At 44.7% G+C, this 17,648-nt stretch overlaps 1 protein-coding gene across 2 annotated transcripts in view; it reads right to left on the bottom strand.

Moving 5' to 3' along the window:
* PITPNA (phosphatidylinositol transfer protein alpha) overlaps window positions 1–17,648 on the bottom strand; it is a 38,077-nt gene that overhangs the window by 5,364 nt on the left and 15,065 nt on the right. The window contains exons 5-11 of one of the 2 annotated variants that reach the window (XM_032322883.1): window positions 15,402–15,409; window positions 14,985–15,041; window positions 14,266–14,340; window positions 12,741–12,824; window positions 9,905–9,982; window positions 9,658–9,768; window positions 8,707–8,829 (exon numbers count right to left, since the gene is read on the bottom strand). In XM_032322883.1, the coding sequence (XP_032178774.1) occupies window positions 8,707–8,829; window positions 9,658–9,768; window positions 9,905–9,982; window positions 12,741–12,824; window positions 14,266–14,340; window positions 14,985–15,041; window positions 15,402–15,409 (536 nt within the window). The remainder of the gene's footprint in view (window positions 1–8,706; window positions 8,830–9,657; window positions 9,769–9,904; window positions 9,983–12,740; window positions 12,825–14,265; window positions 14,341–14,984; window positions 15,042–15,401; window positions 15,410–17,648) is intronic. The other variant, XM_032322884.1, reaches the window with a different exon arrangement.

The raw sequence follows: 17,648 nt of genomic DNA, 5'->3' as shown, positions 1-17,648 counted from the left end.
ATCTATCCATGCACACTTAGATTATTTTCATAACTCAGGTCAAAATAATTTTTTAAAAAAAACACAAAAATGTGCTCATTAAATGCTTACTAATGACCACAGAAATTTTCAATTTCAGAGAAGCTGAGATTTAATATAAAGGAGCAAAGTTCCTTGGGCCTCAACCAGATCCATGTATACCCTAAGAGTTTACTGCCTTGCTTTAATTTACTAATGCACAGCCATGTCCGATTTTCCTACTGCTTAAGATGTAACTTCCTATCAGGGAACATGATAGCTTCCCCAACTCTCAGAGACAAGGTCACCTCACGGGGTGCCACTGAAATAAAAACACATTATTTCATTCTTACAATAAAATGCTCTAAGAACGCTTCTTTCCTGTTTCCTGGGGCCTATAAGACACCGTGAGATTTTATCTGGTGTTTGTTCCTCAGACTAAGCTGTTGCAGGCTATGTATACACATACAGTCAGGGAATATGAAAATAGAAACTCCAATCTTGATTTGCTTGTTTTTAACTGATCTTCTCTAGGGAATAAGGCCAGGGGTTGGAACAAAGGAACTTTTATTCACTTATTTATTTTATTCATTTACAGGGACTTCATGTTTTATTTTTCTAGATTTTAGGGGAAGATTTTACTTTTTGAAGATCTTACTACTTTTTTAAAGGAAATCACTAAAATCAAGTAAATAAATAAATAGAGAGATACATAGATAAATCTCTGTACCCAACATGGAACTCAAACTCAGAACCCCGAGCTCAAAGAGTTGCATGCTCTTCTGAATAAGCCAGCCAGATGCTTCTATTTTTCTACAGCTTTTGAAAATTGTTTTTACTATGAAGTATGAAATACTCCTTTGATTACAAAAAAACCCACAAAAAACAAAAAACAAAAAAGAAAAACCATCCCACAAAAAACTAGTAGAAGTATCAATGTCAACATCCTGGTTGTGATGCCTGTGGTATAGTTTTGCAACATGTTGCCATTGGGAGAAAGAGATCTCTGTGTATTAGTTCTTATAACTGCATATGAATCTTATAATCATTTCAAAATAAAAAGTTTAATAAAAAAATAAAACTAGCAAAAAAACAAAAAAAAATCCATTTAAGACACTGAAAAACAACCACAGACCAAGCATTCCTGAAGGAATGCTTCAGGCATTCCTTCTGCATGCGAGGCACATGCAGAATTGTTTTAAGAAACTCTTGAGAAAGCCCTTTGGAAAAGAAATTTGGTAATAAATAATAAAAGCCTTAAATTCTCTAATTCCATTTGTAGGATTTACTCTAAGGAAATAATCCAGATCCAAACAGTAAACCAAATAACCGAGTGCAAAAAAATTTTCATCACGGCATTATTTGTAGCAGTGAGAACCTGGAAACAAATGAAAATCCAACAGAGGTCAGTCAGAAACATGTATGTGAAGAGACTCTTTTCGTGGGAAACTTTGTATTCGTTATAATGCTATATACTTGTTACAATGTTCCCAGACAAAAAGAGGATACTCATTTGGCCCATGCAATATGAACATAGCTAAATAAGTGTGTAGAAAGACTTAAAATGTTTTAGAGGCTGTCTTAAAGATTTTATTTATTTTGAGAGAAAGAGCGCACATGCGTGCCAGCGAGTGGGGAGGGGGCAGCAGAAGGAAGGAGAGAGAATCTCAAGCAGACTCTGTGTTGAGCAAGGAGCTGGACTCAATCCCATGACCCTCATTCCCATGACCTTGACATCATGACCTGAGCCAAAACCAAGAGTAGATGCTCAACCGACTGAGCCACCCAGGTGCCCCTAGAGGTTGTCTTTAGATAGAGTACACGTGATTTCTTTTTGCTTTTCACTATTTCCAAAAAAAAGTTTAATGTGTATGTATTACCTTAATATTGAAAAATGAGACTGTACCTAAAAAGAAAAGACTATTTCCATATTTCAAGATGCTGGCCGGTGTTCCAGGTGGCCTGCTCTGGGGTCAATCATTGTTGGGCAGGTGAGAGAGAATTAAGCAGCCACAGAACAGTAACATCCTCCACATACAGGGATCGTTCACCCTCAAGACACTGAGCTAGCTCTGCCCTGTGCACATGCTACTGGAATCTCACTCCCCACTCAGCCGAGGCCCAGCACTGAGTGGTTTCTCTCCATCAGCTTCACTCTCCAAGCTTCTATCTACCCCAATCACAAACTGGAAACTCGGGGGGTATAGTGTCCTGCCACGCATTTCACTGCACAGGGACACTTACACAGTCCCTGGGTAACCAGTTCAGAGATTAAGACTTAAAATCTAAAAATGATGGTGATCCATCATCCATGTCAGAAAGCCACAGGGTGGAGCAAGGGATCTCTATATCAAGATGCAGGAGATTAGAAAGGACAGGCACACTGACACGCAAGTGTGTGGACAGGGAGACTGACTACAAGGAGACTCCGAGATTCATAAACAGATGTGCTTTGGAGGGACCAGAGGAATCATGGAGCCTACAGGGACTTGGAAGGAAGCCCCACCCGGAAGGCTGGGAAAGAAAATGCTGCAGACTCTTAATCAGGCACTCTAACTGGCACACTGTATCTCTGCCAGCTTTAAGCAAATGTTATAGAGGTCAATCAGGAAACAAGTTTTCTTAAAATTTTTCAAAGTTCTCTCCTCCCAGGTTCATTATCTACAGAATTAGTGGCCAAAGCCCCAGGGGGCACTTGTTCACTGAATGAGAAGGCATCCTCAACTTCTCTGAGCCTCAGTTTCTCTTATCTCTAAAAGGAAAATAATACTTTGGCACAGGCTGACATGATGACTTGATGACATCGTTCATGGAGAATGCTAATCACACACGACAGGCATATAGTACGACCCCAACAAAACGTTAGCTTCTATTAGTAATAAAAGTATTTTTATTACCACCCTGTTCAAGATATAGTGAGTTCCCCAATAGAGAAGGCCAGTGGGGAAGCTGCAGAGAGGACTCAAGCACTGGACAGGTAATTGGACTAAGTGACCTTTAAGGTGACTTCTTCCAATTTTGAGATTATGAGTCTCTTAAGAGAGCAAAAGCAAGGGAAAGGGAGAAAAAGAGAGGGAAGAAGGGAGGTAAAGAGGAAAGGAGGGAGACAGACAGATGGACAGACACTGCTCTCCTACAGGCACATGTTTCCTGACATTTTTCTTTTTAGGGCAAAGGACTAATCTCTTCATCTCTTGCTTCTCAGACGAGATTGGGCGCGTTCAGGGTGGTATGGCCGTAGACATCCCTTGCTTCTCAAATCCTTGAGTTTCATCCAAGAATGGGGAGTCCACCCTCACACAGGGACTAGAGTCACAGTAATGGTGACTGTGGCCTTATAGTGACCTCTCATAATTCACAAAAAAAATCCACCCATCCTAGGCTGCTGAGTATTAATCAAAGAATAAGGGTCATAAATCCTATTGCAAATTTATATTTAATCATGGCAGATTGTAAACATGCATTTATTGCTATTCCTTCCCCAAGCCCTACTACAATGAGAGTAAAGGAGTAAGCAAAAGATTTAAAACCATGAAGGCAACAAGAACAGCAGATAAGAGATGGCAGCAACATTCTGGAAGATGAAATATGGATGGATGAATAGCACTAATTCGCAGAGCAGCATGACTAACACCCAAGTGCCTAAGAAGGACAGACCTATTTGTGCTGCAGGTTCTCCAAAGGCTCAGGAACTGGAAGCACAAGTACCTTCCAGGGTGGGAGTGCAAGTAGGGCTGAAAACGGGTGACTTATTTCTAAGTGAGGAAAAAAAAAAAAAAAAACAATTTGGCTCTGGTGTGCCCTGGTGTTCCCTCCCTGAATTCTCAGAGGAAACAAAGAACATACAGGGAGGAACATACAGAGAAACCTCGAAAACCAAACACAAAAACTTGCTTTAGAAAAGGAAGATAATGCACAAAGAAAAACAGAAAAAGTACTTAAGAAAAAGAACACATGGGGCACCTGGGTGGCTCAGTGGGTTAAAGCCTCCGCCTTTGGCTCAGGTCTCAGGGTCCTGGGATGGAGACCCACATGGGGCTCTTGGCTCAGCAGGGAGCCTGCTTCCCCCTCTTTCTGTCTCTGCCTGCCTCTCTGCCTACTTGTGATCTCTCTCTCTGTCAAATAAATAAATAAAATCTTTAAAAAAAATTGTGAAAAAAAAAAGAAAGAAAAAGAACACAGCACAAGAAGTGCTTTATAATGTTTTAAGTGGTGCCTGGGTGGCTCAATTGGTTAAAGCATCTGCCTTTGGCTCAGGTCATGATCCTGGGGTCCCTAGATGGAGCCCTAGGTTGGGTTCCACACTTAGCAGGGAGCCTGCTTCTCCCTCTCCCTCTGCCCTTCCCCCCACTCATGGTCCTTCTCTCAAATAAATGAATGAAATCTTTAAAAAAAACACACTCAAAAAACAAAATTATTTTTAAAATATAATGTTTTTAAATTCAACAGGTGAGACGTTAACATTGGAAAATATCTTCCAGAAAGCAAACAAAAAGGGAGAGAAAAATGTAAGAAAATTAGGTCAATTCATGAGGTCTGACTTCTAACTTTTTTCTTTTTTTTTTTTTTTTTAAGATTTTTATTTATTTATTTGACAGACAGAGATCACAAGTAGGCAGAGAGGCAGGCAGAGAGAGAGATTGGAGGAAGCAGGCTCCCTGCTGAGCAGAGAGCCCAATGCAGGGCTTGATCCCAGGACCCAGGGATCATGACCTGAGCCAAAGGCAGAGGCTTTAACCCACTGAGCCACCCAGGCGCCCCATGACTTCTAACTTGTAATAAACATTCCAGGAAGAAAACAGAGGGGAGAAAACTGTGATACAAAGAGAGAGAAATTACAATATAAAAACATCTAGAACTGAGGAGAGACCTTGGAGCAACTGGGTTGCTCGGTCAGTTGAGTGGCTGGCTTTGGATTTGGCTCAGGTCATGATCTCAGGGATTCTGAATTAGGCTCTGTGCTCAATGCACACAGTCTGCTTGTCCCTCCATCTCTGTTCCTCCCCTCTGCGCTCATGTATGCACTCTCTCTCTCATAAATAAAATCTTAAAAAAAAAACCCAAACAAACCCGAAAACTGAGGGGGAGGAAAATCAATAAGGATGGACTGACATCATCCAAATTATTACGCAGTGTGCATCACATACCAATCAGACCAGACCAACCCTGTAAGGACTCAAAACTAAGCTAGCAAAAGGGAGGGAAGCAATTACTAACTTCTTATCTTACTTTTTTCAGGTTTTTATTTTAATTCCAGTTAACATAATATTAGTTTCAGGCTAACTTCTTAAAAACAAAAAAACAAGAGTTTTCCAAGAAAGGAACAAATATCAGGAGCAGACTAAAGTGTTCAGTTGGGGAGAAGAATGACAAAGTTATCACAATATAAACCCTGAATAATGAATTCACTCCAAATTGTGACACTAGAGGAAGGAAAAAAGGGTGTGAATGGTAGGTGGGGTATAGGAATTAAATCTTCCATAGGAAAAGTCAACCACTAATATCTAAAGTTGAGAAATGAAGAATTAAGCGCCTAAGTATATTCTTTGGAAATACATGGGTAATTAACAAGAGAAACAACCAAAAGAACAGCAAGGGCCTGCTTCTTGAGCAGGGGTGGGTGGGGGCGGCAGCAGGATTTGACCTGCAGGGCAGAGGAGGACAGCTTCTCCCTTCTATACCTGGGATACTGTCTGAGTTTGAAAATCATGAAAATACTTCTGGAGGTGATGTTTTTGTTTATGGCAATGGTTGTCGTGGTGGTTTCCCAGGTGTATACTTATCTGAAACTCATCAAGATGGATAGATTAAATATGTGCACAGAGCGTCTGGGTGGTTCCATCAGTTAAGCATCCAACTCTTGGTTTCGGCTCAGATCATGATCTCAGGGTAGTTAGATCCAACCCTGCATCGGGTTCCTCACTGAGCATGAGCCTGCTTAAGATCCTTCCTCTCCGGCTCCTGCCTACCCCCTGAACTGCTCATGCAAATACTCCCTCTTAAATAAGTGTAACTGGGGCACCTGGGTGGCTCAGTGGGTTAAGCCTCTGCCTTCGGCTCAGGTCATGATCCCAGGGTCCTGGGATCGAGCCTCGCATCGGGCTCTCTGCTCAGTGGGGAGCCTGCTTCCCTTCCTCTCTCTCTGCCTGCCTCTCTGCCTACTTGTGATCTCTGTCAAATAAATAAATAAAATCTTTAAATAAGTGTAACTTTTTTTTTTTTAAAGATTTTATTTACTTATGAGAGCAAGAGAGAGCACGAGCAGGGTGGAGGAGGGGGTGGCAAAGGCAGAGGGGAAGCCAACTGTCTGCTGAACTCCCCGCAGAGCTCCATCTCCCAAGAGAGAGATCATGACCTGAGCTGAAACCAAGAGTCGGACACTTAACTGACTGAGCCACCCAGGCACCCCTGTGCAGTTTTCTGTATATCAGTCATATCCCAATAAAGTGGGATTTTTTAAAAAATTAAGAAATGAAACTAAAAATAAAGCTGATAAGAATATTTTTAGAAGGAAGCGGGGGGAAAAAGAGCAAAAAAAACCCAAGTCTGAGGGGCGCCTGGGTGGCTCAGTGGGTTAAGCCTCTGCCTTCAGCTCAGGTCATGATCCCAGGGTTCTGGGATCCAGCCCCGCATCAGGCTCTGTGCTTGGTGGGGAGCCTGCTCTCCCCACCCCCAAGCCTACCTCTCTGCCTACTTGTGATCTCTGTCAAATAAATAAATAAAATCTTAAAATAAAAAAAAAAGTCTGAAGTATGTTAGCACACAAAGGTCCAGTACAGTTGCTAATGGGGTCAAAAGATGTCCCCCAGTGACACAGACTTGGTTTTGCTTTCTCTTCCACTGCAAACTATTTAAAATTCCAATTCTAGGGGCGCCGAGGTGGCTCCATAGGTTAAGTGTCTGCCTTCGGCTCGGGTCATGATCCCAGAGTCCTGGGATCAGGTCCTGTATTGGGCTCCCTGCTCAGCAGGGAGTCTGCTTCTCCCTCTGCCCTTCTCCCCAGTTTTTGCTCTCTCTCTCAAAATAATAAAATCTTTAAATAAATAAATTAAAATAAAATTCCAATTCTAAAATGGGTTTCCTGCATTCACAGTTATCCTGGAGGACAGTGGTCTTCTAAGTTTTTTGCACAATTCTCCACAGAATGGAGGAACACACAGAGGGAAGGGAGGAACACACAAAAAGACTTCCCTAATGGTGAGGGCTTTCAAACTTTGGATCTGAGGGAGGCAGATCCAGTAGCTCCTCTGGAGAATTCTTCCAGCTCCAGGAATTCAAATTCTACCCAAAGAATGAAAGGCTATCCGTAAATGCTTCCCCGAATCCCTGCATACTTTCGGCTGGCCTTTGTCAGGTGTGGGTGCCTAAGGCTCCAGGCTAAACCCCAAAGTCTCCACACAGCTCTGTTTGGTAACTTTTTTCCTTTTTTTGGTCAGGACTCAGGTAACCAAAAGCACTCAGGCCTCTTTTACATAGCCAGACTCCTCAGCATCCTGGATATTAACACCTACCACTTCTTGAAGATCCTTAGCCGAAGAATCAGGACTCGTGTCCCAAATCCTGCCACTTCCCTGCCAAATGTAGCTGGATGAATAACCAGAACATCTGCCTTCAACAGGAGCTAAGAAAGGAAGAACTGCTGGGCCAAGTCTGCACCCAAGTCCAGCCCCATGAAACAGGGGCGCCGTGGGCAGTCAGGCCTGGGTCTTGTCCAAGGCAATGCTGGGGAGCTGGGCAAGGCTGGGCACAGCAATGCCTGCTGACCTCTGGCTACAGGCCAACCCACCCAGGGCAAGAAGGGAGAAATGGATGGCAATTATGAAACAGAGCTTCCTGCCTTATTTTTAGCCCCGAGAGAGCAGGAGGGCCCCAGATGGCATTTAAGGGAGGAAGAAAAGCCAAGTGATTTAGAGCTATGGCTCTTACCCTGACTGTGTCACCTGCAGGCTGTATGACCTTGGGCACAGAGCTGTACTCTCAGAGCCTCTAACAATCTCATCGGAGGATGGCAAGAACAGTGGTGTCTCCTCACAGGCATGGCGAGGATCATAGGAGATGGTGTGGGTAAAAGCCCTAGAACGGTGCCCTCACACACAGGAAGGACATGAGCCTTCCTTACTGACGATCTCAGAGTGAGCCTCGCAGAGAAGCATCCCCAAATGAGGCAGGAGCATTAGGCCTTCAGCTCCCATGGAGCAGACAGCCCTCCTCCTTGGCTCCATGCCAAGCCCTCCCTTCCCCCCCACCACAAAGAGCCAAGGGTCCAAACTCTAAAAAGAGCTCAAAACAACCTTACAGAGTAGTTATTTGTGGATGAGCTGTTGCTGTCCTCCGTGGGGGGCATGGATGGTCCTCACGCCTCGGGCCAGCCTGCCTCCTCCCACAGTCACCTCTAATACTGCAGCCCAGCGGGACTTCCCCAACCCCCCAGTTCTGAAGAACCACTGCAGAGTTACTCACTTGGCATGCGGCACACACTGCCGTATTTGTCTCTCTCGATATGCCAAGACCTCGGCTAGACTGCCAGTTCAAGAGCACTAGCTGTTCTCGTCCTCGCGGTTCTCAACTACCTGGCACCAGACCTTACTCCCGCGGACACGAATATGTTCCTCGAGCCACAGGCGGTGCCCTCAGGAACAGCCCCACGGGGCAGCCTCCTTCATGAATTTACGGAGCCGGGAGCCCAGTGTCCTCCAGGAGCCCACTTACCTCATCGAGCTGTCTCTTCGTCTCTTCTTCCATCCTTCGGATGTCGTCCATAGTCAGGTCAACCCACTTATCGAGCCAACAGAACAGCTGCCTGTGGAAGTTTGTAAACAGACGCCTTTCTTGCTACAAAAAGGAGGGGACCTAGTTAGAACTCAGAAGGTAGAGGCCACTGCTGCAGCTCCCCTCCCACGATCTCCGTGTTACTAAGCCCACTTTCTTGAAGAGGTCAGGAGAAGAGGTGCCAGGCTGGCTTACACAAATGAGCCCACAGGTCCCAAAGGTCAGTGACTTTTGTCCTCATGTGACAACAGGTATTGCTTCAAGGAGGAGGAAGCCCCCTGGAGATACAGGTACCTACCTCAGAGCTAGGCCCTGTGCCCAAAATGCTACCAAGATAGACAGCCTACGAGCTCATGGGTCAGCCAAGGCCCAGAAACAACTGTGCCAACAGTCCCTCTTGTCTCTAGAGCCCAAGGCCAGGTTAAAACTGGCCAGCAGCTATGAAAGGGGGCCCAAGAATGAGGCTCTAACACATCAGAGAAAAAGCTATAAAAATGCCTTAGGTCTGTCTGGTTCAAGAATTCAGGGCACTGGAGAATTTGGCTCCTAGAGCCTCTTGCCTTTTGGCTTCATAAAAAGAGAAAGACTTGAGTTTTATCTGCAGTTCAGTCATAGCAAGCCCCTTCCTGTTTCCTTTTTTTTTTTTAACTTCAGCTTCCTTCCCTGTCACATGTGGTGCCCCTGGATAGATGGCATTAAACTGTAGGACAGATAAGTGAAAGGGGAAGTGGAGGTCACGGAAATCAAACTGAAATATTCTGATGTCAGCCACCATTGGACACAAGTCATGTGGGTTGTATGATCTTCTCTTGTTGGGCAAAAAAACCCCCACCAACACACACACACACACACACACACACACACAGGGGAGGCCTCACCCTGGTCATTTACCTTATGTATAAAGTTTTCCACTTTGTTCTGCAGGCCCCACCACTTGAACTTGACAGTAACCAGTTTGTATGCACACATGTACGGGCAGTCTTTCTGATTTACAAGTTCTTGCTGTATTAGAGACACACATACAGGCAGTCAGGTAACTAAGAGGGCCGACCTCCGATTCTCCCCTAGCCCACCCTCCCTGAGGAGAGGTCTGCCCATGCAACGCCCTGCCCCCTGGTGGTAAGGATGTGAACTGCACCTTCCAATTTGGGCCCAAGGGTCCTCGGCCTGTTTTGATAGATTTAAATTTTGCTGGGTCTTCCTCTGCCTTGTAATCCTGGGAGAAGTTGTAAAATTGGAGTTGGGGAGGAAGGGAAAGAGGAAGGGAGAAGGAGGGGGTAGGAAGGAGAGGGAAGGAGAAGGAGGGGGAAGGAGGGAAAGGGAGGGAGACAGAGATTAGATTTTTCCATGAGAGTATACTTCATACCAGTCTCGAAGCTGCTGGTGTAGAGAAAATATTATAAACACGATACATAACGGTTTACATTTGCCTCAGAGAAGCGCTGTGATCTTTTCTGCCAAGGTTTGTTTTCTTTTTTTTTTTAAAGATTTTTTATTTATTTATTTGACAGAGAGAAATCACAAGTAGTCGGAGAGGCAGGCAGAGAGAGAGAGAGAAGCAGGCTCCCTGCCGAGCAGAGAGCCCGATGCGGGACTCGATCCCAGGACCCTGAGATCATGACCTGAGCCGAAGGCAGCGGTTTAACCCACTGAGCCACCCAGGCGCCCCCAAGGTTTGTTTTCAATGTTACCCATATTAACATGTCACAGGACTGTCTGAGTAGGCACATATTTCCACTGTTTAAGACAGAGATTTTCAACCAGGATAAGCACCCAAATTACTAAGGAAAAGTTTTTCAAAATTCAGATTTCTGGGCCACTCCACCTAAAATCCAGCAAGTAAGAATATCTGCAGGTAGCAATGTCTACAATAGCCAAACTATGGAAAGAACCTAGATGTGCATCAACAGATGAATGGATAAAGAAGATGTGGTACATATATACAATGGAATACCATGCAGCCATCAAAAGAAATGAAATCTTGCCATTTGTGATGACGTGGATGGAACTAGAGGGTATTATGCTGAGCGAAATAAGTCAATCGGAGAAAGACAACTCTCATATGATCTCCCTGATATGAGGAAGTGGAGATGCAACATGGGGAGTTTGTGGGGGTAGGAAAAGAATAAATGAAACAAGATGGGATCAGGAGGGAGACAAACCATAAGAAACTCTTAATCTCACAAAACAAACTGACAGTTGCTGGGGGGAGGGGAGGTTGTTGAGAGAGGGTGGTGGGGTTATGGACATTGAGGAGGGTATGTGCTATGGTGAGTGCTGTGAAGTGTGTAAACCTGGCAATTCACAGACCTGTACCCCTGGGGCTAAAAATACATTATATGTTTAGTAAAAAATTTTAAAAAATAAATAAAAGCAATACAAAGACTGCTATTAAGAGAACCAGAAACAACAGATCCTTTTGAAAAGCACTGAATCATCTCATAATTGTTTAAGTACTCAAAAGTGTTAGATATTATTTGATTAAATTTCAATGTTCATTAAAAAAAAAAAAATGAGTATCTGCAGGTAAGCACAGTCTGTTTTTTAAACCTCTGCGGGTGACTATAAAACACGGCCAGAGTGTTTTATGTAACTCTGACTATAAAACAAGTCAGAGTTAACTGACTTGTTTAATAAAATCATTACTGGGAATGTCCCATGTATAGAACCTATCCTCTTGTGTACTACTGTCAGCCTGACTTCACCTAGTACAATGTAGCCAATGCTGTATGTGAATCAGCCTCAAGGAAAGTTTAATCTTTGGTTTTTCTTCTGCACTGGCTAATACAGGCTCAGGGAAGGTAAACTTACTATGATAACTACTTAAAAAAATAGTGAAGAAAACAAATCACATACATACACACACAAGTCATCAAGTATTTCCCAAAGATAAAAAGATGATTTATGTGTACTTAAAAAAAAAAAAAAACTTTTGTGTTGACTATTCTTAAACAAATGAAACATAAATTAATTAGATCTTCCCCACCTCTGCTTTTCTCTACTCACACAAAACAACCAGAGTTGACAAAATACACAGAGAGTCATAATCTCCATTAGCATTTCTGCTTGAGAACTATGTGGAATTTGAGAAAATTCATCCAGCCTCACAATTGGGATATATTCACTTTGCTATACTTCAAATAAAAAGTTTTTTGAAAAACCCACTCACTTTTGAGGGTGGAAGTGAGGATATAGGCAAGGAAAACACAAGATAGTTTTCATATCTTCTTGGAAATGCACAAATCAAGATATTTTAAGCACAGAGAGAGTGACTCCAGGAAAGAGGTATCATACATGGACATGGAGAGCAAACACTTACTCCCCACCAATGGGCAGAGAGCCAAATTCCTCAGCCCTGATCCCAACAGGCCTCTGTCAAATAGGAAAAGTACTAAATGAGCAGGAACCCAACTTTTCCTTTCCTAAAGAAATACTTCCTAGGAATTCAGCCCTGAGCAGGACAGACCTGGTCCCTGCTCTCTCCAAGTTCATGGTCTAGCAAAGACTGTCCTTTTCTAGGCGTGTGCTGCCATGTGTGTTACTCGAGAAGCCACCACCAACTTTTTGAGGGGAGGGCATCTGACTTTTCATATATTCTGCTGGAACGGAACCCACAGAACACCGTCTTCCAAACATAACAGGCAGGCAATGAATGTTTTTTAATGACTGGGTTGGAAAAAAATGAATTTGAGAACTAGTTTCAGGTTAAGTGTCATTTCGGCTGAGCAAATTATCCTTAGCACCTACACTGTCTGGTGATATTTCCAGAGGCCAAACAGGCCAGCATCTTCTTGGTAGAATCCCCAAATCAAGGTAAGAGAATTCTTAATTCTAATTTAAAAGATAAAAAAAAACAACAACAGCCAAGAGAGAACTTCCCTTTGAGCCAAGCTGGGTATGGTTCCCTGGTTTCCCTGACACTTAGAAGTCATTTTGCATCTCAAAGGCCGCCAACCTCATTAAATAGTTCCTACCTTGCTAAGTACTTGGCTTCGGTCTGCAATGTCTATGTATATAACTTCCACGTGTTTCCACGCCTCAGGCTCCAGTTTATGCACCTGCAGGAACAAGCAGGACCATGGTGTAGTTTTTGTCAGCTACAAAGCACCCTTTATCCAGAATGAAGACCCAGGAACAGCTATTCCAGTAGCCATAGACGTGAGATTCCCACCAGTAAAGAATTACATGCAAAGTTATCCAAAGGAATGGAAGGAGGGTTTTAAGTAGATACATGTGTGAGAACTACTGCTCTGGTTTCAGCAGGCCCAAACATGCAGGGCTGCCTACAGCACTTATGTTATTTCTGTGTGTTCCCCCTTTGTAAAGACTGACTACAAGCACTCATGGACATACTGCTTACTTTGATTTTTTAAAAAGATTTTATTTATTTATTATTTATTTAGAAAGACAGAAAGAGGGTGTGCGCACATGCATACATGTGAGCCGGGGGTGGGGGAGAGGGAGAGGGAAAGAGAATCTCAAGCAGACTCTGCGCTCAGCCTGGAGCCCAATGCGGTGCTTGATCCCATGGCCCTGAGATCATAACCTGAGCTGAAACCAAGAGTTGGACTCTTAAACTAACTGAGCCACCCAGGCACCCCCTATTTTGATGCTTTTAAAAACTTTTTCTTGGGCACCTGGGTGGCTTAGTTGTTAAGTGTCTGCCTTTGGCTCAGGTCATGGTCCTGGAATCGAGCCCCGCATCAGGCCCCCTGCTCTGCAGGAAGCCTGCTTCTCCGTCTCCCACTCCCCCTGCTTGTGTTCCCTCTCTTGCTGTGCCTCTCTCTGTCAAATAAATAAATAAAATCTTTAAAAGAAAAAAAAAAACCTTTTCGGCCCCTCCCAAGGAACGTCACTGCTACTGGATTCCATGCACAGACATGCATATACAGATTTTTCTCTTCAAACAAATGGTAGCACACACATAGTTCTGCATCACTTTATCTTGAAGGCTGTTTTCTACTGGTTCTTTTTAACGGCTACATACTATACCACCGTATGGCTGTGCCACAGTTTAACTGTGTTCTACTGATGGGCTCTTACATTGTTTTTCATCTTTGGCTACATGGAAAATGCTGCAATGAATCTCTTAGTGGCTAAGTTATTTCACACCTGTGGAAGGACAGCTACATGACAAATTCCTAGGTGTGGAATTGCTGAGGTCAAAAGGACAGGTGCATGTTAGAATTGAGGAGTTCTCACTGTGCTCTATAGAGGCTGTAATCTTCACGTTTTTAAAAATACGGTTCCTCTGTGCCAAGAGTTGTATTTTAGACCAATCTTAGCTCTACGAGAAGGCCCCAGAAGGAATCTTTGGGGATCATGTTTTGTAAACTGGAGACAGAGCAATCCCATGATGGTAGGAAGGGTCTAAGCACAGGCTGTTAAAACGGGACCACAGAGATGGCCCCGGGACAGGGAAGAAGAAGCCCGTGGGCAGAGCCTCAAGACCCCACCCCACAGCCTGGAAGTCCCTGGGCTCTTGGAAGCGCTACTTACATTCTCCTGGGTGCCAAGATCTGGTTTGTGCCAGGTTTCAATTTTAATCAGAAAATCTTCTTTCATGTATTCATTCTGCAAGGGGGGAAAACACAGTCACCAGCCTCAAAGTTGGAGAGTAACCATCTCCCATCACTGAGGGCAGGTGGTTGAGAGACTTCAGGCTCTCCCTTATAGGAACAGCTAACTTGACTAGGAGCCCACATTACACTAGGGGCACATTCTCTTGTTCAATTCTCATCCCAGCCTGTGACAGGTCTAGTAATATTATCCTCATTTTACAGATGAGGAAAGCGAAGTTCAAAAGTGGGAGGTGACTTGTTCAAGGCCGCAGAGACAATGACAGAGCTGGGCCTCAAAACCAGATTCGTCTGACTTTGAAATCCATGGGTTTAACCACTCGACCATCCTGCCTTTCTCCCAGAGAGCTAGTGATTAACCTGAGGAGGAATGGTTCACCAGCACCCCATCCACAAGCCAGCATTTGGCCGAGGCCTGAAGTTCTCTTCTTGTTACTGAATCCCAAGTGCTTCCTCCCTTAGTTCTTTTTAAAATGTGGTGCTCCTTGAAGGGGCACACATGAACCTCCGAACTCCTCAGCCGGAATCAGGCTGGCAGAAGCCACCTCTGTTTAGCAGCAGGGACAAGCACCTGGATGAGGGTGCCAAGAAGGGTGGAGAGAAGGGGCAATGACACGGGGGTGGACGTAGAAAAGACACCTTGCTGACTTCTCTATTTTGCCAGTGGACAGTGCTCCCTGGGGTCCACCGCTGCACCCATGGGGAAGCCACAACTGGGTCAGCTGAACTGGTTTCAGAAACCCCGAGAAGGTATGGCACAGGAAGGGCAGGGAAAGGTCTCGGATCATCCTGCACATGTGAGCCCCACAGTCCTGAGTGCTAGACCTACAAAGCCACATGCTAATGGAGCTTAAGGCAAGAGGCCATTTTGCAAATTAACAGATTCCTCAGTAGGAACAAGAGAATGAAGCTTCAACAGCACCAGTCTGCTGACAGACACAAATACCCAGGAACCTCCAGTGTGGTGACATTTTTATTTCTTCTCTTCTTACAGATCATTTAAAATGCCCGCCCCAACACACAGACACCCACCTGCTAGCTCCCCCAAATTCTTACCGTAATAACTGCTCCAAGGCAAGGATATGGAAAAAAGAAAGAAAAAGATTAATGAGGCTGAATAAGTATCTGCCCCTTGAGCCCAGGCACCATGGCAGTAAGGAGTTCTCCACACCCTAGGGCTTGTCCACAACCACCTTTCAAGCCCTGTGGGGGCATTTGGTCCCTCAAATGCACCAACCCTCAAGTTTCCCTCCTACAGAAGCCGAGAGACCCAATCCGCAATATCATTAAAGTGATGCCAGTATCAGTCCCCGAGATTCTCTACAGCTGGGTGAGGAAAGGGGACCGGCTCTGGCACGCTGAAGCACTGGGATCCCCAACTCTGCCATCAGAGGATCACCTGCGGTCCCGCCGCCTCCCGGGGCCCAGAGAGGGCACTTTCGGCCAGGCACTATCCGTCTGCCTGCTGCACGCTTCCTCTCACTGTAACCAAACCTCGCGCCCTCTGTGCTCCAGCTCATTGTAATGAGACCCCTCGGAAACCACGGTTCAATTATTTATCAGAGAAAATGACTACAGCTCTAATGTCACTGGGGAACAACCCAGCTCTCCTCTAACAAAAGCCTAGATCACTCTGTACCCTCTGAATTTAGGAGTTATCTCAGTCTCTGACAGATGTCACACGGCCATATGGGACAGTTTATGGGGCTAACGGTCAAACTCTGTAACTCCAAAGCTGAAACTATGGTTACCTCTGAGATGAAGAGGAGGGAAGAGTGAAATATAAGGGATAAGGTCCACCTTGTGGAGAAACAATCCAAGAAACTACTAGTCATTTCCCTGTATCCAGTGAAAGGTACTTGCAAGAAAGCATCGGGTTAGGATTATAACCATATGGCCTACTCAAGTAATCACTCCATTATCAGCTTGGAGAAAATCAGTTAACAAAAAAAGTAAACGGTGGGCATGATATTCATTGAGTAGAAGGGCACAGAGGCCAGGTCGGCAGCAATTCTCCTGTGATGCACTGATGGCCGGAGCCTCAGGCTGCCTATGTGGCTCATCTAGCAGCAGCTCCATCTCTAGAACGAAGACTGTGAGGTCAGCTGGATGCGGCTTGATGACACGAGCCATTAAGGGTCCCCCAACTAATCACTAGACTCTGAACCCATGTTTCCAAGCAATCTTCTAGTCTGGCCTCTGTAGGGATGCAATATGCTCATCAACGGACACGAGAGTCTGATCATTTAAGCCAATAGGCATGTCCACTGCATGCTGGCATTCTGACTCTACTCCGGTTTCCCCAGGGGAAGAGCTCACAAGGGAAGAACACCTTAATCCTTAATCGTCAAACAGGATTACCCAGTATCATTGGTAATTTGTATTTCAATATAACTTAACATATTGGCATTTGGGGTTTTTGTACATCAGTCTTTCCTGGACCTTGAGAAAAAGATCCACTCAGTTCTGATGAACTAGGTTTCTGAACCTATGAGGGTGCTGACCCTCCCTGGCCTTTAATGCCAACCTGGGTGACCAATCTCCCCCAGTCTTCTTTAGTCCTGCCTGCTGTCCCTCCCAACACCTCACCATTCAGACCATTTTCTTTTCTTTAAACTGCAAGCCTAGGTACACTGGGGTGGGGTGGGGGGTGTCTCAGGAAATCCTTTGTAGTTGGGAAATAGGGCTCTCCAAATAAGACTAATAAGGTACTTTAAAACCATGTTGGGGCTCCTGGGTGGCTCAGTGGTTTAAGCCTCTGCCTTCGGCTCGGGTCATGATCCCAGAGTCCTGGGATCGAGCCCCGCATCGGGCTCTCTGCTCAGTAGGGAGCCTGCTTCCCTTCCTCTCTCTCTGCCTGCCTCTCTGCCTACTTGTGATCTCTCTCTGTCAAATAAATAAAAACCTTTATTAAAAAAAACAAACGGGGCGCCTGGGTGGCTCAGTGGATTAAGCCGCTGCCTTCGGCTCAGGTCATGGTCTCAGTGTCCTGGGATCGAGCCCCGCATCGGGCTCTTTGCTCAGCGGGAGCCTGCTTCTCTCTCTCTCTCTGCCTGACTCTCCGCCTACTTGTGATTTCTCTCTCTGTCAAATAAATAAATAAAATCTTTAAAAAAAAAAAAAAAAAAAAAAAAAAAAAAAAAAAAAATAAAAAAAACAAACAAACACGTTTAGTGAGACTGTACTCAGGTCAGGGTTAAGGTTAGAGGGAGAGGCAGGAGGAGAAACATTTATTTTCCTCTTCTTACTTTCATTCACAGGCCCTGCCACCTCTTAACCACCTCCGTCCTGTTCTAACCTATC

This window comes from Mustela erminea, chromosome 18 (genome assembly GCF_009829155.1).
Source record: "Mustela erminea isolate mMusErm1 chromosome 18, mMusErm1.Pri, whole genome shotgun sequence".
NCBI classification, from domain to species: Eukaryota; Metazoa; Chordata; class Mammalia; order Carnivora; family Mustelidae; genus Mustela; species Mustela erminea.
The sequence above is the reverse complement of the archived record's forward strand: the minus strand, read 5'-3'. Positions and strand labels throughout refer to the sequence as shown.